The sequence below is a fragment of the Phalacrocorax aristotelis genome, chromosome 7, assembly GCF_949628215.1.
Source record: "Phalacrocorax aristotelis chromosome 7, bGulAri2.1, whole genome shotgun sequence".
NCBI classification, from domain to species: Eukaryota; Metazoa; Chordata; class Aves; order Suliformes; family Phalacrocoracidae; genus Phalacrocorax; species Phalacrocorax aristotelis.
This window is the reverse complement of record NC_134282.1, coordinates 53,770,343-53,792,190: the sequence shown is the minus strand read 5'-3', so window position 1 is coordinate 53,792,190 and position 21,848 is coordinate 53,770,343. Positions and strand designations below refer to the sequence as shown.

The 21,848-nt window shown below is 54.9% G+C and overlaps 1 protein-coding gene across 6 annotated transcripts in view; it reads right to left on the bottom strand.

Moving 5' to 3' along the window:
• Positions 1 to 8,043: 8,043 nt before the first annotated feature.
• Positions 8,044 to 21,848, bottom strand: part of MAP2K5 (mitogen-activated protein kinase kinase 5) — a 143,143-nt gene continuing 129,338 nt past the window's right edge. For all 6 annotated transcript variants that reach the window (XM_075100775.1, XM_075100778.1, XM_075100776.1 and 3 more), the window contains one exon: positions 8,044 to 9,577. In XM_075100775.1, coding sequence (XP_074956876.1) covers positions 9,473 to 9,577 — 105 coding nt within the window. In that variant the 3' untranslated portion in view covers positions 8,044 to 9,472. The remainder of the gene's footprint in view (positions 9,578 to 21,848) is intronic.

The following is a 21,848-nucleotide window of genomic DNA, read 5'->3' as shown; positions in this document are numbered from 1 at the left end:
TTTCCCCAAGCCATCCCCGCTTACCGCGCCGCGGAGCCCGGCTGGACGTGCAGGCTCTCCTCGGGGCTAGGGGCCGCAGCCCGGTGCCGGGGCCGCCATCCGCCGGGGTGGGGGGGGGAACCGGGGGGGGGGGCGGGGAGGGAGGGAGGTGGATGTTCCCCCCGTCCCCACCGAGCCCTTCACCGGGGGCAGCCGCCGGGGCGCGGGGCGGGCGGGCAGCGGTGCGCCCTTCACCGACGCCTCGGGGCCGCCGCCCGCCCCGCCGCCGCCGCCGCCGCCGCCTCCTCCGCGTCCGCCCGGGCGAGATGCAACAAGAGCGAGTGACCAACCGCGCCACCGAGGGAGGATCCGGATCCGTACTTGGAGACGCTGCACATTGATCCGGTGACAGCTAAAATAACGGGAAGACACACCCACTTAGCACCAGCATATTTACATTAACTGCCTCCGGGACCCCGCGGCCGTCAATCACCGATGCGCTCCAGTCAATCACGGCGCGGCTTTAAGGCACGGCGGAACGGGGAGGGGGAAAAGGGGAGGGGGGGGGGGGACGGGGGACACACGTAGGGGGCCGCCACCGAGCGGGGACCCGCCCGGGCTGCCCGAGGTAAGAGCGGGGATCAGCCCTGGGGCCGCACCTGCGTGGGGTTCCGCGCCCCTCCGCGCACCCCCACCCCCCCCACCCCTTCCCCACCGTGTGGGCATCCCCGGGGGGAGCGATGCTCGTTGAAAGTTTGAGTGGGGAGAGGGCGGCAACGAAAAGAAGGGCTCGGGGCGGGGAGATGGAGGGACCCTATCGAAATCGGGGATGCGCTGCTACTGCGCGTCCTTCCCGCGCCGCGCCGGGGTGCGGGGCTCCGCCGGCGGTGCGGGGTGCGGGAGCGGCGCCGGGGGTGAGGGATGGGGGGGGGGGGAGCATCGTGGCGGCAACGAAATCGCCGGGAGGAGAGGGCGAGGGGGGCCGCGCCCGTGTTTTTTCGTTCCCCACGGGGGTCCACTCCACGGCGGCAGGACCGGCGGCCACCGGAGCGGAGGGGTGGCCACCCCTCCGCTCCGGTGGCCGCCGGTCCTGCCGCCGTGGCGAGTGCCGGTAGCCGCGTCCCTGCCCCGGTTGGGTTCCCGCATGCAGCGCTCGTCACGGCCACGTTAATTAAACTGTAATTAATCATCGCGTCCGGCCGCGATCGGCGCAATTACACTGATCAAACAGAAGTTAATAACGGCGCGGATCGCCCCCAGCTATCACTTTTGTGTCTCTCTCTGTGTCCCCCTCCTCCTCCTCCTTCCTCGCCATCACCAGCGGCGCCGGGAGGATGCGGTGGAACCGGCGCGGAGCGAAACGCAGGTGCGGAGCCACCCATCACCTCCGCGCTCCCCGCGCCGCCGCCGTGGAACCGGCCCCGGTCCACGCTCCCACGGGGGACAGCGGCCGCGGCACCCCCCACCCCCACCCGGGACGTCCCGTCGGGGGGGGGGGGGGGCGGATACACGGGGCCGGGGCGCTGCCGGCCGGGCCTTGCGGCGCGGCCTTCCCGCAATGATCGCAACCCGAGCCGGTAATTATTCCTCGCCTTTTAATTATTTATCCCCTCCCCGGTAGGCGGGGGCCGGGGCGCCGTGGCCGCTCCCGCGCTGGGGCCAAGCCCCGCTGCCCCTCAGCCCTCGGGTGGTCCCACGCCGTTAAATACCCGCAGTGGCTGCGGAACGGGCTGCGAGGCACCGGGGAGAACCGGGCCGGTCCCCCCCAGCTTCCCGGGGCGGCACGTCGGTGGGGTGGGGAGGGCTCCGGGACGATGCGGTTCTGCCCCGGCCCCTTCTGCCGTGCCTTCCCCCGGGCCGTGCGGCCGCCCCGGTGCCCGCAGAGCTCCTCCGGAGCTGCGGAGCCGGCCCCCGGCTCGCCCCGACGGCGGTGCGGGGAGCGGCAGTGCGGGGACCCGCTCCGGCCCCGCCGCCCCGGCCCCGCCGCTCTCCCCGCCGGCGCCCCGCTCCTCGCAGCCGCCGTATCTTTTAACAGTCGAATTGACTGCAGTTTTTGTCAGTTAATTAGGTTTAATTTACATAATTAGTACAGTATAAAGAGTATTGGGGATAATCAGGAGGTACGTCTCGCTTACTGTGTAAACACGGATTCGGAATTAAAAATCAGATGTAATTAAGGCGTGTGCGCGCGGCTTTTAATTGTAATGAATTTCTAATTAACGCTCAACGATCGCCGCACGCGAAAGCCGGGATGTTTGCGGGCTCCGCCGCTGCCCCGGCCCCCCCCAACCCCCCGCCGGGGTGCGCGGCCGCGGAGGGGCGCGGAGGGGCCGCGGCTGCCGGGGATGCGGCGGGCAGGGCGGTGGTGCGCCCCGACGGGACCACCCCTCCCTCGGTTCCCCCCCTCCCAAGGGCCGGGCCGGTGCCTCTGGCAGGCGAGGCCGGCGGATAATTTAGGTTAAAACTTAGGGAGCCGTGTCACGGGTGTATAAATAAATAATCACGCGGGGACGGCGGCGAAAGGCCCCTCTCTCCTGGAGGGCTGTGCCGAGATTGCCACATAAATCACGGCGGTCTAATTCAGTGGAAGTTTAATAAACGCCTCCTATTGGAAATGAATGTTCCCCATTTAACAGTTGTATCAGCACCATATAAAACCATGACCCCAATAAATTTAATTTTAGAGGCCGATCAATCCGGGCTTCTCTCTATCGATCCGCAGCAGCTCTGCGCCTTTACAGCCTCTTCCGCGGCCCTTCCCGGGGAGGCGGGGGGAAGGAGTGTTTCGATTAGGCTCTTTATTAGGAAAAGATTGCTCCGAGAGGCCTGAAAATTAAACGGTGACATTTTAATTACTGGACATTGACAAAGGGAGCAGGCGGCGGCTCTCTGCAGGCCGGGCACACTCCGCCTGACCCGGCGTGCTGAGCCCCCGCGGGGGGCGGGCAGGGACACGGCGGGGGGTGGGGGGGGCGGAGGATTGGCCCCCCCCCCAGTGCGCCCCGGGGCCCCCTCCAAGCGCCTTGGCTGTGCACGCCTGTCCCCACCAACCTGCTATGCCCTCACCATGCACCCCACCATCTGTGCACCCCATCCTGTCTGTGCACCCCCATCTATGCACCCCAGCTCTCCCACTGTGCACTCCACACCATCTATGCACCCCAGCTCTCCCACCCTGTCCCCCCCCGTACACTCCACCAACACCACTGCATGCCCCCCGGGCACCCTCAGTCACCCCAACACACACCCTGGCCCTCCCCAACATGCACCCCTTGATGTGCCTCAGGTTCCCTGCTGTCCAACACCCCCGCCAGCTGCCATCACCTTGTCCCCTGATCCCCCCAGCCCCCCCCACGGCACTGCAGCCCCTCACCTTTCTGGCCGCTCAAGCCCACCCCGTGACATCCCCGCCCGCTCTAAATCTGCCTAATTTCCCTCGGCCGGAGCGGCTGCGGGGCGGCGGGGCTGCAGAGGAACGCAACGTACACGATCGATAGACACGACTTTATTGATTAGTTTAAACCAGCTCTTTCCTGGAGATGGAGCGGGATGAGCCGAGGGCAGCAATTAACTCTGCCTTCGCCCGGCCAGGCCGTGCCGTGCCAGGGACAGACGGGCACAGGACAGAGCTGCACTCACCTGCACACTGGGCCCGGCTGGCAGCTCGGGCTTGGCTGCAGAGAAGTTTTCCTCCTCCTGCCTGTAAAAGCCCCAGACATCCATTTGCCATTAAACACCTCCCGGCCTGACCGGCTACTTATAAACCTTGAACTTTCACTGCAGGACTCGGTGGCGAGAGCAGCCGCGGTGGGGTACCGGCGAAGCAGCAGCTGCTCCCGTAGCCAGTAAGGCTCAATCTATAAATCCTTCCTTAGTGCACACTTGTAGTTTATGGCCGTACCCTTTGCTGAAGGTAAAGCAGCCCTGGGTCAGCGCAGCTCCTCGGCAGCCGCACCGCAGCGCTCCTGCTGCAGCTCCCCGCAGGGAAAGGCACAGGCCTCTCAGCTTTGCTTTTCTTAAAGCACAACCTACTTTTTATTCTATGTGCGCAAAATACTTGAATACAGTTAGAAATTTTTTTGTTCCCCCCCCGCATTAGGCTTTCCCAGACCAGGCCAGGCAGCCTGGCGGTGCAATACTGGTGAGCTTGGGGAGCAGGATGAGGCCAGCAAGTTCAGGGGACAGTCCCCACATCCCTCCAGATTTGTGCCCCATGGTGCCTGTGAGCCCCCCCAGCTTGAGGCATCCCCCAGGGGAGGCTGACGACAGATTATCCCAAAATACCTGCTACAGCTTGGGACCCCGCTGTCACGCAATGGGCCCCAGCTCACCCTCGCTGCCGGGGAGCCCCTCTGCTCCCCAGGGCCTGGCTCCCACTGCAGGGACATCGTGCCCACGAGTGGTAGCATCTGGGGCTGGTTCCTGCCCGGTTCCCTGCAGGGCAGAGAGCAGGCTCAGGAGAGCGGTGGAGCAGGTTCTGGGCTGCATAGGGCAGGAGCCACCCACAAATAACCTCACATGGCTGAAGAGGGTCTCCTGAGCACCCTCTGGAGAAGCTGAGGGGCCACAGCTGGTTCTTCTGCAGCTCTTAAAGAGCTGGGGGTCACCTGTGATGCGTTCAACTCAGCTCTGTCGGTGCACCAAGGCCTGGGTGGGCCAGCTCCTGGCAGCTGGGCAAGGACTGGTCTGCTGGGGGTCTCGTCGGGTCTCTTGTGTTTATCTCTGCCAGTTACACGTCTTAATGGGAGCGGGTGGAAGAGCTTCTGCACAAAGATGCTTTGTCTCCAAGAGGCTGAGCGGCCTCGGAGTCCTTTGCGGGGAGCAGTGTGGGGGCCACCTGCCTCAAACCCCTGTGGAGGTGAAGGATTTGCTGCTCCCGTTCGCTGCCCAAAAGGCTGAGGGTGTTTCTGTGTGCCCTGGACCCCCGTGCTGTGGGGAGCAGCAGAGCAGCCACTGACAGCTCCTCTCTGCGCTGGGGAGCACCCCAGAGCAGGGCACTGGCTTGGGGTATCTCGGCTCTTGCAGCCCCCTGACCTGCCTCTTCCTCCTCTTCCTCACCAGCCAAGGCTGCAGGATCCCTGGGGGGGGTCCCAGGTGCAGCTCCCGTGGGGCTGGATGACGATGGCCCCCTTGGGCTGTCCTGTCCGGAGGCAGCGCTGGGCAGAGGGAGCGCAGTCGGAGCCAGAAAGCCGTGCGGTGTGCCTGCGCCGGCGGCATCGCCCCCCTCCCCACCCACAGCTGGAGCCCCTCCATCACCAGGCAGCGGTTTCTGCTGTGGGCTGCCAGAGCCTTCTCTCTCCATCACCCTTCAGGACTAGGGAATTTTTTTTCCAGCTAAGCCCCAAATTCCCAGGTTTTCCTTCAGACCTTGCCCACATGCTCCCCGCATCACAGAGGCGGAGGGTCCCTGCAGTCCATCCCTTTTCCTTCGATGCCTCCAGGTAAACTTTCCCTGCAGGGCCGCAAAGCTCCGCCAGGCAGGAAACCACATGCACCGCTCCCAGATTGAATCCTCCGGCTTGCTTATGCTCTCGGAGATCAAATGAAGCTCCTAAGAGCTGTTTCTAGTGATCGCTCAGTTAGTGCATCGCTGGCCGCTGCCATCCCTGCTCGACAGACGTTAAGCCCAGGAAGAGGGACGGGTCGGGGACCGCTCGCAGCCCCCGAAGCTGCAGTCCGCTGCAATTCCCTGTTTCTGGTTTCTTTGCCAGATGTATGCGAGCATATAGACACACATGCAGCTTTTCAGCCTGTTCTTTGGAAAACAAAGACTGACACTTTGCCTTTGGAAAGCTGACAGCAGGGTATATTTGGCCATGGGGTACTACAAACAACATATTTCCTAATTCTGTGCTGTGTTTAAGGGTGAACTACCGTGGGCTCCTCTCACAGGACGAGCTTCACCTGGCAAGGATCACAGGCAGGGAAAAGTGGAAAACATGGGAAGTTTTGGCACAGATGGGACATACCCAGTTTCTTCTGGAGCCTGTGAGCTCCCGCATACACACTCCCATAGGAGAGTGGGTCTACCAGTATCCCCATGACTGTGGTTACAGGGAGAGGAGGCGAGCGGTAATACTGGTGTGGGGCTGCTGGTGGAGTCCCTGAGTGAGCTGGTGGGTTGAGGGGTGGGACTGGGGGCAGTGGGGTGGGTCACTCAGCCCAGCTATAGCATCCACTGCTGAATTAATGCGGTTGTTATGCACCCTCCCCACGCCCCCTTCTGAGCAGGACTCGGACACAGGGTATAAAATTGCTGCATTTTCTGCAAGCTTTTTAGCCAAGAAATGCCCTGATTCAGACTCCAAAAAGTTGCAGCAGGAAGGAGAGGGGACAGCGTCCCCAGGCAGCCCCGGCTCCAGCGCAGCTCAGAGAGCAGCACCGCTGAGCCCCTTGGCAGCACCCAGCGCTTCACGCCCTGCCCGGCAGCTGGGAAAACCTCCCTGCCCGTTCATTTCCCATCCCTGGAGCAGGTTTTGGGGCCAGGATGACGTTACACGCAAGGCTGGCGGCAGAGTCTGGGGCTGGGCTCGCAGCGGCACATTTCACGTGCCTTGGCGAGCCCGAAGTCACCTCTGCGTGCACACAGCCCCCGCACTGAGGCAGGGCTTCCTAAGCTCAGACGCAGCACAGCAGGCCCTGCTTCGTTGTGCTGCACCCCAGGGGACCCCTTCAACCAGGTTTGGGGGGCACCCTGCACTGCATCTGGGTGCCCCACACCAAGCTCAGCCCAGCTCCCGCCGCCCCACATGGCAGATGTGGGGCCAGCACGCATTTGCTGCAGGGAGAGGAGCCTGCAGACCTGCTGGGGAGCTGCTTAACGTGGGTGGGGGCACCCAGAGGAGCTAAATGTGCCCAGATCCTTGCCCAGTTTTATTGCCTTCCCCCCCCTTCCCCTTCCTTTTGTCCTTTGGTGCTGATGGGTGGTGGCGAGAATCGGGCTGAACTTGCTTGAAAATCGCTTGAACTGGGCTCTGTGGGTACCGGGGTTCGCACACGTGTGGGCAAAGCAAGGCCAGGACGCAGGTCGGAGGGGAGAGCGAGGTGCCCTGTCGGGGGGACCCCAGTAGTCCCCCATGTAGCAACAGAGACCGGGCTGTAGGGTCCAGAGCTCCCGTGGGGATCCACCATCCAGGGCCACCACGTCCAAGGCAGGAGGTGGCAGTTTGGGGAGGCCCGACTTCGCTGCCGCTATCGAGCTTGGGGCGGCCCCAAGGCTGGCTGTGCCGAAGAGGAGCTGGGTTTCCCCCCATCTGCCCGCTCCGCTCTCCCACCCAGCCCTAATCCCCCTCCAAAAACCGGCATTAACCCAGTGCTGGGAGCGGAGCAGGGCAGAAGCGGCGCCACCAAGCAGACCCACAGCCGCTCGCCCTCCTCCCGTCCCCTGGCTGCACCGAATTCAAGGACCCGGGGAAGGGAAGATGATCGAGGCCCCAAACCTCCCCCATGATTGCTGGATTGATTAAGTATACTGATGAAGACAGCAAGGTTAATACATGTGCCAGTGAATTATAACACTGTCAGCCCGTTCGCCAGGAGATTTTTCACGTTTCCATCAGCTGGCATCCCACACAGATTTTCAGGGTGACGTCTTCCCCTCCCGACCTCCCTGCCAGGGAAAGCGAGAGGAAAAGCCTTGGTTCTACTGACTTTTTAACTAAATCTGAGGGAGAGACTTTTTATCCAGAGAAAGCTAATGCAAACTGTTAGGGATAAATAAATGGAAGGGCTGCCTCTAGTCTGGTTGGCTCACAGGGAAGAAATTTGTCTCACTTTAGAAAAAGGACCTGGAGGTATGGGGGCTGTTGACTCATTCATTGTACTGTTATCTGCCAGGGAGGTTGTGACATCAGAGCAATTAAGACAAACTTTAGTCTATAAGTTCATGCCTGCAACCTCTATACTTCAAAAGAAGACAAACGATCCCTCCAAGGAAGGAAACAAAGTCTTTTCCAGGCTGCTTCCAAAGTAACATTTCGGATCTGCAGCGGTTCAGGAAGAATTTTTCACCGAATTGTTTTGTTTTTTTTTAAGCCGTTGGTATAAAATAAACTACCTGAGCTCTTTTTTTTTTTCTAAGAAAAAGTTTATTTCTAATGCAAAGGCAAGCAAACAAAAGCCCCAACCTCCTCCCCTCCCCAAGTCACAACCACCAGCTCTGCCTTTCACAGTCCCCCTCTTGTCTGTGATTTTTTTAATAAACATCCTAACACGAGGACTGACTAAACGTGCATCAGTCTGTTGTGGAAACGTACGCAGAGATTGCAGGAGTAACAAACACACAGCAGAGACACCGTTGTTCTTTCCTTTATGGTAACGGCAAACCTGGAGGCCTTCGCGTGACCCAGCCGCACCCATTGCGCAGCGTCTCTGACATCAGAAAATAAGGCAGAGCTGGGAAAGGCAACGTGCCTCCACGCAAGCCACGAACTCCTGTGATGAGACGTAAAACCCTGCAGCCAGCTGTCTGGCCACGAGGGCGAGTGGCACAGCGTGGCTTGGGCCCCTCTGCGCAGGCTCTCCTCCCCCCAACAAGCTTGTGGGACCCGAGGCTTGCTCGTGCAGCACCGGCCGAACCTCACACCCTCTGCGCTGCTGCTGTGTGCGACCTCCCCGGGCCCGGGGCTGCTCTCCCTTTGCAGCCAGCGGCCAACAGCCCGTCTCGGCCGTGCACGGCTCTGGGGCCGCCAGCTCTGGCCGGTGCTCGCTCAGCAGCACCCCTGCTCCCTGTTTAGGAGAGCGCTGTCCTCTCTCACCTCACCTCTTTCCACCTCAGCAAAACCTTTCTGCATTTAAGGCTCAGCCTCCAGTGCCTGAGCGTGGATGCTCTTGGCACACACCAGCGCGTCGTGGCGTCTCCCCTGCTTGGCCCTCCCAGCAAACCTAAGCCACAGCAGGTGGTGCTGGGAGCAGAGAGGGGCACTGCCGGTCATTTCCTAGTGTGACGCTGATCTACCTGCCATGCTTTTACTCTGTAAGGGCAATCCCTCGCCCCCTCGCAGGATGGGCAAGTCCAGATACCTCTTGTTTGTTTGTTTGCTTTCGTTTTACATTTAAAACCAGCATTTTGTGGACGTCTGGACTCCAAGACAGCCAACAACTTCTTATGAAGTCCTCCGAACACTCGGCGTGTCATTCGTACAATAGCAAAAGATTAACAGCTAAAAAATACTCTGGAGCCAGGAAATATACAATACATTCCATAACAAAAAATATAGGTATAAAATACTTGCTTTAAGGCTGTGTACAGTTTAACTGAAAATAATCTGAGGATATTAAATTGCTCAGCAACAAAAGAAATGTGGGAAGAAAATTCCTTAACGTGGTGGTGAGGGAAAGGCAGCAACAAATATCCTGAAAGATTTTGTTGTTGCTTCTAGAAAATATTTTTAGTAAAATAGGATCGAGACAGACGGAGAGTCCAAAGCGCGGGGCTGGTGCTGCCAGTCCGGGATGAGCTGTTGCCTTGCGTCTTGCTGTGAGCCAGCCCGGCTCACTGCGGTCCTTGGGTCGATCGCCGTTCCTCGAGCATCCTGCACACCCACATGGACACGACTTCTGCGTTCCCATCGTTGTACTGCACGATGAACGGGTGGCCCTGGAAAGCAGCATAGGCACCGTTAGCCAAGGTAAAGACAACCCTTCCTGTGAAAACCCCAAAAGGTTTGATTTTTTTACACTTGTATTTGTGACCTTGACTTTTATCAGTGGAAACCCTATGCCTCACCCTCCGTACGTGCATCCCTTAAACGGACGGTCCTACAGATCACCTAGGAAAAATACAATACCCCTGCAAGTGTTAAATTCCTCTTGTTACTTGGTCATTGAGCTCTGTGCCTGCAGATGCAGCAGGACCAGGCGCCAGGCTCTGCAGCACTCACAGCGTCCATACGGAGAGGCATTTGTTCAAGCACATACGTGCTAGTCCATGTTATTTGCAGTGATCAGTTGATATAGAAATGAAAATATCACCTAAGTGTAACCGAAACAGGTCTTTGTGAGAAGCTACTGTGGGAATTGAGTACGATGGAAAGAGGGATAGCTATAAAATATTCTCAGCTGTGAATTGTACAGCTACTGGCAGACGCTGGAAGACTGTCTTAGACACCTCGGAAAATCAGAACAGCATCTCAGGATGGAACAAAAATATGGCCTGCAATTTCAGCAGCCAGCTTAGGCAGCTCATGTCTCAATCTGGCCACATTCCTAGCGATGGGAACATGCCATCTTCAGATGAATCTCAAATGAAGTATAAAAAAACCGCAGGAAACCGAGTACCGCAATTACATAAATGACTGAAAGAAAGCAATCGCCAGGAGAAACCATCACAGATGATGAAAACTTCTACTCCAAATCACTCAAAAGCAGCTCAGTTTTTGCAACACTAAATTTCATAGCTCTTGCAAACAACACCTCAAAGTAATCAGAGTAGATCTGCCGGGGAGCCTTTGGGGAGGGTGACGTACGTGTGGGAATTACTGGCGTGCGCAGCCCGACGCCAGCCGCAGCGGTGAACGACGGCGATCGGCACACGCAGAGCGAGCGCGGGTCTGACGCAGGGCCCGGGAAGCCTGGCGGTTGGCTGGGTTAGGATGGCACCGAGCAAAACAATGAAGCAGCACCCGGATAAATAGAGCACAATAAATCCTCGCAGCCTCAGCTCGAAGCAATAAAACACTCTGCAGGGCCAGGGCCAGCAAATGCAGGAGCCACAGGAATAAAATATGCCATTATCTACAAGAATTATGGAGGAATGAGAGATGCTGTTGCCTCAACTCTTTGGGATGGCTAGAATCTCAGCTAAAACTTTTTAGGGAGAAGTCTGAGATGTGGAGAGCCCTTCTTCAGATCTTACTGGGACCAGCTCAGCGGCATTCCCAGTTCACCTTGTAGAGAAAAGATGGATGGGGCTCCTACCCCATGAAGATGGAGGGACACTGTAATAAGAGAAAAGACAGAGCTAATAAACACATAAAGGTGAACTCAACAATAGTTGGTGGGAGCCCGTTCGCATTTCCATTCATCTCAGAGGACTAATTCCCACAATCAAACTAACACGAGTTGAGGTGGTACAGCCTGCAGACTTGAGTCAAGAAGCGTATGAAGAGGAAAGGGTAAGATTAAAAAAGGAGAGGGAGAGACTCAGAAAGTGGGGAAAAAGGAGAAGCAAGTTTGCCTGTAAGGCAACAAGGAGCTGGGAGGTGGTAGGAGTCACAGCTGCACCAGCCAGGTTTAGTGGCTTAACCTCTCAGCTAGGAAACGGATCTTCCTTTGGAACTACTTAAATGAAACCTCTCCCCATCCATTCAGCAGAGTGTAAGAGACCGCAGAGGTTTATGCTGTGAACCACCCTACACGCATTGCCACACACCGGCGGAGAGAAAATAGTTTAATTTAAACAACCGTACCCCAGTCACCTCCCAACAAACCTCACTGATCATCAGCGAGTATATGAATGATTTCAACAGCTGCTGGCATAACTGCAAGAGCAAACCCCGTGATGTGAAAGGTCTGTTACGATCTGCTGGTGCAAGAGCTACCCCGCAGGCAGATGACGGTGCTGGTGACCGGCTGTGCAAGGTGCACTAGGACCGGTCATACCCAACATTCATCGCCCTGCAATGTCTAATGCACCATCAGTCGATATTTTAGCCTGGACAGGGAGGAGCTGCACTCATGGGTTTCCTCTCCAGTATCAGCCTGACCTGGTCATACCAGTGGCCTCCACTCCTTCTTGATTTCTTACTTTACCTGGTGCACACAATGGACAGCCTTCGGGAACGCCTTACATTGGAACAGCTGGAAGTAGCCTCACACTCGCACGCCCTGGTTCTCGTGGGGGAATTCAACCACCCTGATATCCGCTGGAAAAGCAACACAGCGAGGTGTGCATAATCCGGGCGGTTCCTGCAGAGCATCGAGGAAAACTTTTTGAGGCAGGTGGTGGAGGAGCCAACGAGGCGAGATGTGCTGCTCAACCTTATACTAACAAACAGAGAAGGTCTGGTTGAGGGTGTGAGGGTTGGGGGTAGCCTTGGCTGTAGTGACTGCGAGATGGTAGAGTTCTGGAACCCGCATGGTAGAGGCAGGACGACAAGCAGGATTACAGCCCTGGACTTCAGGAGAGCTAACTTTGGTCTCTTCCAAGACCTGCTTGGAGGAGTGCCACGGGCTAGGGCTCCAGAAGGTAGGGGAGGTCCAAGAGAGCTGGTCAATATTCAAGTACCACTTCCTCCAAGCTCAAGATTGGTGCATCCCTATGAGGAAGAAGTCAAGTAAAGGAGCCAGGAGACCTGCATGGATGAGCAAAGAGTTTCTAAAAAACTCAAATGGAAGAAGGTTTAGAGTATGTGGAAAAAGGGACTGGCCACTTGGGAGGAATATAGGAATGTTGTCAGGGTATGCAGAGATGCAACAAGGAAGGCCAAGGCCCCTTGGAACTAAATCTGGCACGGGATGTCGAGGATAACAGGAAGGGCTTCTTCAAATACATCAGCAGTAAAATGAAGACTGGGGAAACTGTGGGCCTGGTGCCGAATGAGGGGGGTGCCCTTGTGACGCAGGATGCAGAGAAGACAGAGTTACTGAATGCCACCTTCGCTTCAGCCTTTACTGCTAAGGCTGGCCCTCAGGCATCCCAGCCCCAGAGGAGAGAGGAACTCTGCAGAAACGAGGACTTCCCCGTGGCTGAGGAGGATTGGGTCAGAGATCATTTGGGCAAACTGGATCCCCACAAATCCACAGGCCCCGATGGGATGCACCTGCGAGTGCTGAGGGAGCTGGCGGATGCTGTCGCTAAGCCACTCTCCATCATCTTTGAAAGGTTATGGAGGACAGGAGAGGTGCCCGAGGACTGGAGGAAAGCAAATGTCACTCCAGTCCTCAAAAAGGGCAAGAAGGAGGACCTGGGAAACTCTAGGCCAGCCAGCCTCACCTCCATCCCTGGAAAGGTGACGGAGCAGTTCATTTTGGAGCTCATCTCCAGGCATGTAGAGGACAAGAAGGTTATCAGAAGTAGTCAGCATGGATTCACCAAGGGAAGATTGTGCTTGACCAACCTCATAGCCTTGTACGATGGCATGGCTAGCTGGGTCAATGAAGTGAGTGCAGTGGATGTTGTTTATCTCAACTTCAGCAAGGCTTTTGACACTGTTTCCTGTAACATCCTCATAGGGAAGCTTAGGAAGTGTGGGTTAGAGGAGAGGACAGTGAGGTGAATTGAGAACTGCATGAACGGCAGAGCTCAGAGGGTGATGATCAATGGCAAAGACTCTGGTTGGAGGCCCACGACTAGCGCTGTTGCCCAGGGGTCTGTGCTGAGTTCAGCCCTGTTCAAAATATTCATCAATGACCCGGATGAAGGGACAGAGTGTCCCCTCAGCAAGTTTGCTGAGGATCCCAGGCTGGGAGAGGTGGCTGATACACCAGAAGCTGTGCTGCCATCCAGCGAGAGCTGGGCAGGCTGGAGAGCTGGGCCCAGGGGAACCTCATGGGATTCAGCCAGAGCCAGTGCCAGGTCCTGCCCCTGGGGAGGAACAGCCCCCCGCACCAGCACAGGCTGGGGGGGACCTGCTGGAGAGCGGCTCTGCTGAGAAGGCCCTGGGGGTGCTGGGGGGCAGCGGGGTGACCCTGAGCCAGCACCGGGCCCTTGGGGCCAAGGAGGCCAGCGGTGCCCTGGGGGGCATGGAAAGGCATGTGGCCAGCAGGGCGAGGGAGGTTCTCCTCCCCCTCTGCTCTGCCCCAGTGAGGCCACATCTGGGGTGCTGCATCCAGTTCTGCGCCCCCCAGTTCAAGAAGGGCAGGGAACTGCTGGAGAGAGGCCAGCGCAGAGCTGCCAAGGTGACCAGGGGCTGGAGCATCTCCCTTGTGAGGAAAGGCTGAGAGACCTGGGTTGGTTCAGCCTGGAGAAGAGAAGGCTGAGGTGGATCTCATCAATGCCTATAAATATCTGAAGGGTGGGTGTCAGGGGGATGGGGCCGGGCTCTTTTCAGTGGTGCCCAACGCCAGGCCAAGGGGCAATGGGTACAGGTTGGAACTTGGGAAGTTCCACCTCAATATGAGGAAAAAATTCTTGACTGTGAGGATGACGGACGGGGCAGTGGCACAGGCTGCCCAGAGAGGCTGTGGAGTCCCTTCCCTGGAAATGTTAAAAAAGTGTTCAAATCCCACCTGGACGCGGCCCTGTGCCCCTGCGCTGGGTGTGCCTGCTCAAGCAGGGGGTTGGACGGGATGAGCTCCAGAGGCCCCTTCCAACCCCTGCCATTCTGGGATGCTGTGAACTGCAGGCTCTAACCGAATGGCTGCCTTGCTACTCAGTCTAAAAGTCAAATTTGGAAAAAAAAAACCCGTGCCGAAAGTCTACAGAATCTAAAAGACACCACAGTGACTAGGGTGAAGCTACAACAGAATCATGGAATCATTAAGGTTGGAAAAGAACCTTAAGATCATCAAATTCAACCACTAACCTATCACTGCCAAGTCCACCACTGAACCATATCCTCAAGCAGCACGTTTACCCTTTTTTTAAATACCTCCAGGGATGGAGACTCCACCACCTCCCTGGACAGCCTGTGCCAATGTTCGGCAACCCTTTCGGTGAAGAAGTTTTTCCTAATATCCAACCTAAACCTCCCCTGACGCAGCTTGAGGCCGGTTCCTCTCATCCCGTCACTGGTGATTTGGGAGCAGAGACCAACCCCCCCCCTCACTCCAGCCCCTCTCAGGCAGCTGCAGAGAGCGAGAAGGGCTCCCCTCAGCCCCCTCTTCTCCAGGCTAAACCCCAACAGCTCCCCCAGCCGCCCCCCAGCACACTTGTGCTCCAGACCCTGCCCCAGCCCCACTGCCCTTCTCCGGACACGCTCCAGCCCCTCAAGGGCCTTCTTGTCCCGAGGGGCCCAAACCTGAGCCCAGCACTCGAGGTGGGGCCTCCCCAGGGCCGAGCACAGGGGCCCCATCCCTGCCCGGCTCCTGCTGGCCACCCCAGTGCTGACACAAGCCCGGGGGCTGGTGGCCTCCTTGGCCACCCGGGCACTGCTGGCTCATGCCCAGCCGGCTGTCAGCCGGCACCCCCAGGGCCTTCTCTGCCGGGCACTTCCCAGCCCCTCTGCCCCAGGCCTGGGGCGTTGCCTGGGGCTGGTGTGACCCAAGGGCAGGACCCGGCACTTGGCCTTGTTGAATCAGGGTTGCAGTCTGAAGAAAGCTCTTTTTTTTTTTTTTTTATGGAAAACTCCTTTTGTGTGAAAGCCCATGTACGCGGGGATGTGCACATCCCACAGAAAACAACCACTGAGACGCCAAAGTCTGCAGATACAAAATCACCGGTCTCCTGCAAACCGGAGGCTACAGCACGACTCTGGCGTCATTACAGGTTTCCAAAGCAAAGTCAGTTCAAAGAACTTGCTTTCCCCTTCTCAGATTTGTCAGTGCTTCCCACCGGGTTCGAGCTGCAAGCCCTTAAATCTATCTCCATGCCTTTGAAATCACGGATAGCTGCTACCTGCCATTGCAATCAACCTTTCCAAGTTTGCTCTTTAACTGGTACAGAAATAGATGTCTTCCCCCCAGTACTCCATTTTTTTGAAGTAAACTGCTTCCTTTCAGCCATTCTTAGCTGTAGACAGCAACTTTAAATTTGCCAGAGAGCTCCCAGTTTCCCATCCAGGCAGATGTGTGCGTGCTCACAGTCAGTCGTCGCTTGGAAAATCGTCCACCAAGGACGAAGAACATATCCAGAGGTACCAGAGTCCGTCTGAGAGCTGTGAGGACAGCAGCGGGCAATTCAGTGCTACCCAGAGAAGATGGCTGATCTTAAAATGATGCATTTAAGTACGTAAGTGCTTACAGCACTGAGCATATGGACAGTGTCTTTTTCCTTCCAACACCTGGCTATTAGAAATCTTTAGCTTTGGTCTTGAATGTCTCACATCAGGAATAACACTAAAGAAAGACTGCGCCCTCTTTTTTGTAACCTCCTACTCCAGGTATCCCACGTACACTTGGGTTTCACTGTTTTACTAAACAAATTCAGTCTGAAATATTCCTGTTTTTACTTGATTCCTACCTACGAAAACAACTCAGAGGAGGCCACGATTGGGAAGCCAAAGGCAGGAGCCCTGGAGTTTATTCCCAAGCTGCCACATACTTTCCAGCACGACCTTCACAAAGCTCCTTGATCTCCCTCATCCTCGTGGTTAAAAAGGGAAAAACGATTCTGCTCTCTCATGAGAGAGCGCTTCGATATTTTTGAGTGCAAAAGGTGCCAGAGTAAGGTTTAGAATATTTTTTCAGCTCTAAGGGACCTACAATGATCATCTAGTCCAACAGCAACGTAAATGCTTATTATAAGCAAGATAGCCTTGAATTAGCTCTTTCACCTCTTAAACAAAACAGCGGCTAAGGAAACTAGTGAGAACTAGGCAAAAACAATCAAGAGCCCACAGACAAGGAAGAGGAAATGCATTGGGGCAATTAAAAACCAGCTATTAAAGCCAGTCCGCTTCTCCCATGAATCTCCTTTACGATGGAGAGACACCCTGCAGAGAAGACATCTCACACCCAGTATATCCTTGCATTTAAGCTACTCACAACATGCAAAGGGAAACTGCAGGCTATGCAAGGTTGAAAATGTCAGCTAGCCATGCTGTTCATCCTATTTGCTTTGTTTTGTGAGGTTATTCCATCGAAGCCTGCGGTTTTACATGCTCACTTTTCTCCCTAGGAATAAGTTTAACTTGAAACTGCTCTTTAGATGTTTAGATTTTCCTTGTTTGTAGACTATATTGCTCTAGGGAGGATTTTTCTCTGGCTGAAGGGATGTTTTTACCAGAAGCTGTTTTTCAGAATCTGGTGGTTGGTTGTTTGGGTTTTTTTTTGGGGTGTGTGTGTGGTTGTTTTTTTGGTTGTTAATTCATTTCTTTCTTTTTTAATAGGGAATGGGAAAACAGATTTCCACCAAAGCTAAAACCGTAGTGTCAGTGGGACCTGTCTTTGCAAATCTTAGTGGACGGCCCATAGCCTGTTCAGGTCAGGCACCGAGAGCAAGGTCACAAGCAGCACAAGGATGTACGTCCATTGGCGGCCCGTGCTGAAGTCTATCCCAAAACCACTTTGCTTCTTCTAACACCTGACCTCGCTAGACCACACCTTACTCAGCAGCACCTTGCCTGCTGCAGTCACGCCTGCAACTGCGATAAAAACATACATCAAAGAGCAATACAGGACTGTGGACAATGCACGAGTCCATCAACCTCGCCCCGGCCTGCTTACAGCAACATTTGAAGTGAAAATGCAGCACAAACTATGCGAGAGGGACTTGCACTTGGCTTAGTACCCAAAAATGGCTCAGGGAAAACATTTAAGATTTCCTCCAAAGTCTCCGACCACCATATCTGCACCAGCAGCAGTCTCCTCTGCTCTTAGCAATGTCTTCACAGAGTTACCCTGATGGATTCACCGCATTTTGCCGCTATTCAGCATCTAGCCCCCATTTCACCCTTTTCAAGCACCCACAGTATTGCAGCCATAAACGCCTGCAGTCCAAACCACGCACATCTCAGAAAGCAGCGCCTTCAACTGGAGGTATCTTTGGAAGGGAGGGTGGAGAGAAGGGGGTGTGGAGAGGAAGGGAGGGAGTGAGGAAGGAAACCCAGGTAAAAATCAGAACTGCTAAAGGAGAAATACAGCTGCACCCTCCGGGTCTAGTGCATGCCCAGGCTGCAGGATGGGGCTGGGATAAACTGTCACCTCAGGAAAGAAAAAAAATGAACAGCTGAGGCATTATTAATAAATTCTAGTTGCTGAGTGTCTCAGCCACAAATAAAAGCCCCAGCCCTGACTTAAACAGTGAGCAATATGTTCTAAAACACACACAAGCAACCTGCTGTACTTAAATATTCCCATATAGATTTATGTTGCTTTGCAAGGTAACACTGAAGAAAGTTAAATGTGGGGAAGCTTGAAATATATTTTCAGCTGGAGCGGCTGGCTTCTCACTGTCCTGGTGAGATGACACTCTCTGCTCGGTGTGGCGTGCGTACCTTTTTTGCAGCATCCATCCATCGTTTTTTTTTTTGATGTGGGGAAGTTAGCTGGCTTCCAGCACAGATCAGTCCTGCATTCACATCCCCCTGGGCGGCAGCAGAGTCGGGGTGCTGAGCTGCACCCAGCTCTCCCGCTCCAACAGCACGTTAACGTCAGTGGAGAGCGCGGCTCTTTTACACCGGCACCTAGGTCCACTGTGAATTGGCAAATGAGAGATTGATATTAAACCTTCCTTAGTAAAATCACTGTAATGGAGACGCTGCTCATGCCTTACCAGTGATGGTTCAGCCAACATTTGAGTCTCAATAACGTGCAAGAGCTCACCACAACACTGACAGCCGTAATCATGGAGGGAAGCATGACACCAAGGGAAGAGATGCTCATGAAAGGAGCCCGAAGGCATCATGGGACGCCCCCATGACCGAGCTGATCCCTTCCCCACACATTTAATTTTTGCTCAGACTTCTACACATGTTCATTACAAAGCAGTAACTACCTCCTCGCCAACTCTTAAATACCGAGCCTTAAAAATATCTGGCGATCAGTGCGTCCAGCAGAGCCAAGCAGGATAAAATATGTTGAAAAGCCACCAACCAAACAGCTCCCCATGCCTGCCTTACCTCGGCCGGGGGTCTGGCTCGGTAGGGGACACAGCAATTTCTGCAGCTGAAGGGAAGCGGCCGCCGGCGAGCGCACAGCAGCTTGGAGCCGAAAAGGTCAGGCAGGACGGGGCCAGGGATAGCCCCAGAGTGAGTGTCAGCCAGCCTAATTTTGTGTGTCAACTCCGAAAATTAGATAAACAATGACAAACCAGGCTTTTTAAATGAACTTGTCTCATCTCGTTCTCTTGATAAAGGGTACATTTCTCAAGTTGCAGTGTCCCACCAGACAGGTTAACTCTTTCAAAGGGAAGCGCCTCGCAGAGGGTGATGTAAATGATTTAAATATCTGACATGAAATTAAAAGGGCAGTGCCCCCCTGAACACACAGCCCTGGTAATTCAAACTCATTGCTCACAAACCATCAATCATTTAGCCCAGTCAATTAAATTGCCATTATTCAAGGGTAAAAGTTCCGTAATTTTACCTACCCTTAAAATTCAGCAATTTGCTTTCATGGCCGTCTCCTCCGGCCTGAGAAATGTTCACTTCTGATATTAACCCACCCAGAGCTTATTACAACAGACTTTACGTCGCATCCTTGTCAGGCCTGCACACCCGCGGGCCTTTTCCAGCACCAGGTGCCCACGTGCTCCGGATCTGCTCGCCCGCTTTGCTGGTAGGAACAAGGGTGAACTCTCCAGGGGAGATGAAAGTCCCAGCCCTAATACAAAGCCTGTGCATCACCCACAGCCCCAGATCCGGGCTACCTGAATCCTTTCAGCTACTCAGTCTAATGCACACGTAACAGTTTACATTGCCTCTCATACACAAGTCCAGGCAAGATCAAAGCTTCACAGTTTATCCCACTATTAGGTTCCTCTGCCACTGACTATAAAACGCTTGTGTTTGGATAGCACCTAGGAATTTTAGACCAACGCTGAGGCTGCTAAGCACTGCCAAAGGACAGGCAGAGAATAAATAACATGCCTTAAGCAACGGGTCTGTGATTTCAGAGGACTTCCCAGGCACAAAACAAGCGAAGGCTTATTGTGAGACTGGTTTAAAGGGTCCATGCCACAGGCAGCTACTGACCTTAGCCAGGATGGCCACAAAGTACATTCCCAACGTGAAATACCAGTCAATCACCAATTTCCTTGTAAATCTGCAAAAATTACACGGTGGTGTTTCCTGGGACAGAGGACATGAGGGGGATGGGGAGGACATGGACAGGAACCTTAATCCCAAATGGTGCTCAGTGATATTGCTCTTTTTATGACAGCACATCCAGATCTAACCCACATCATCACCTCCTGATGGCCTGAGCAGCAGGTTGCACAGGAAGATGAGCAGTGCCGTGGCCTCCTGCCCTCGCTGCAGCCAGGCTGGAGGGGCTGCGCTTACTGCCAGCATCGCAGCCAGGTGCCCTGATGGCACCACCTCAGCACCTCCTACTGCTCTAGTGGCTGCAAAAGCAGCAGCGAGTTCCTGGGGCAATGCCCTCGCTCCCTCTTTTCTCCTCCGTGGCAAGAAGAGCAGAACCCTGACTTCCAATCCTGCACGGCCAAGGCCAGCACCGGCTGCGCCATCGAGGCACCACGTGCCGCACCGCTCATGAGGTCTGGTGGAGCACCGCCGCTGCTCCAACGCCGCGGGCAGGAGAACCGGCAGAGCCGACACAGGCTACAGGCGCTGCCGCAAACACTTGGGGGCTGCCTGTCGACATGCTGAAAGGCCGTCTTCCCTGCAGCCAGGAGCGAGCTGCAAAGACGGACGTTAACGTAAACCGTATGAATACAGAGGAGGAAGGAGGGACCCATTAGAGGGACCAGGGTCTCGTGTTAACGACTACATGACGGCCAAACGTAAGCACAACGCCTAGCAAATTAGAAATGACAATAAAAGACTTCGTGCTTACGCAAGGTACGTTAGGCACTAAGCAGCATCGCTGTTGGTTGCAACAGTGCCGTCCTTTTAATGTTCTCTTTACAGGCATCCTCCCAGACTGTGCAGTTAAAGGACTGTGCTCCATTTATTACAAAGAAGCACAGACAAATTATGCATTTAATTTAAAAATTTGAATTCAGCGTAACAAAAACCATAATAAAAAGATCCCAACTGTTGCAGACACAGACTATCAAGACGATGGCAGTGCCCTTAGACAGCATTTCAAATACAGTTTATTAGTGTGTGATATGAAAAGGGTATTTTTATTGCATGATATAATGCAATGGGACCTTGGGCGCTCTGCAGAAGGACCTTGCACTCAGAAGTGTAATGAACCCATAGTCCAAAAAACATTATACTGTACATTAACCTATCATTAATGGCACATTAGGGCTAGGGGCATTGCACGCTTGCTGGTCAGGGCTCCATCAGGACAGTATGGAGGAAACCACAGTCTTCACAGGCTTAAAACAAATAGAGAAAATAAATATTACTGATGGCTACAGGCTGCTTTAAGGGAAGCTCACTCTCCACTTAACATGCAATTTTGATGCCATTTTTTAAAGGAGGGGAGGGAGAAGACAAAATGCAGCAGTTTATTAGGCAATATTAGAAATGGCACGTCACTGCTTTAAGCATTGAATGTCTCTGTGGTGCATCAGATGCATCAACACAGAGCTTTTCCTGCACAAAACATGGCACCTCTGAGCACTGGGGCAACTTTTAAGAATAAAATGAAAACTGGAAACCTGCTCCCCGCCCCTTCCCTGCCATTCCCTAATCCCCAAAGACACCGGTGAGGCTTCCCTGGCAGGAGGAGTTGAGACCTGGGAAAAGCACCCTCTGACCCAGCTCTGCACAGCCCAACTGCTGCCCACAGGACACCTGGGACCCGTCTGTTTGCATCCGCACCCGTTTTCATGCCACACCACCACGTCCGAGAGCCATTCGGCACAACTCCAGCCTGTGTCTACAGTAACTCAGTGCAAAACGTGACCAAATCACAACACTTGTGCTCCTGAATCAGCTGGGATGTCCCACGCCTTCCTCCACTGGAGGTGCCCTCTTTCCTTAAACACAAGCTCGATCAGATGGGCACAGGGCAAATGTTAAATCAGAAAAGCCTGGCTGGGAACTCATCCCCAGTGGGCTGAAGGAGTGCAAGCCCTGCAATTTTGGAAAATAAGAACTCGGCTGTAAAATAGCGCACCACGGTTATCATCCCAGCTAGCTCTCCGATTGCTACCGATGCACCTATGCTATTTACGGCTCTTGTAATTAACT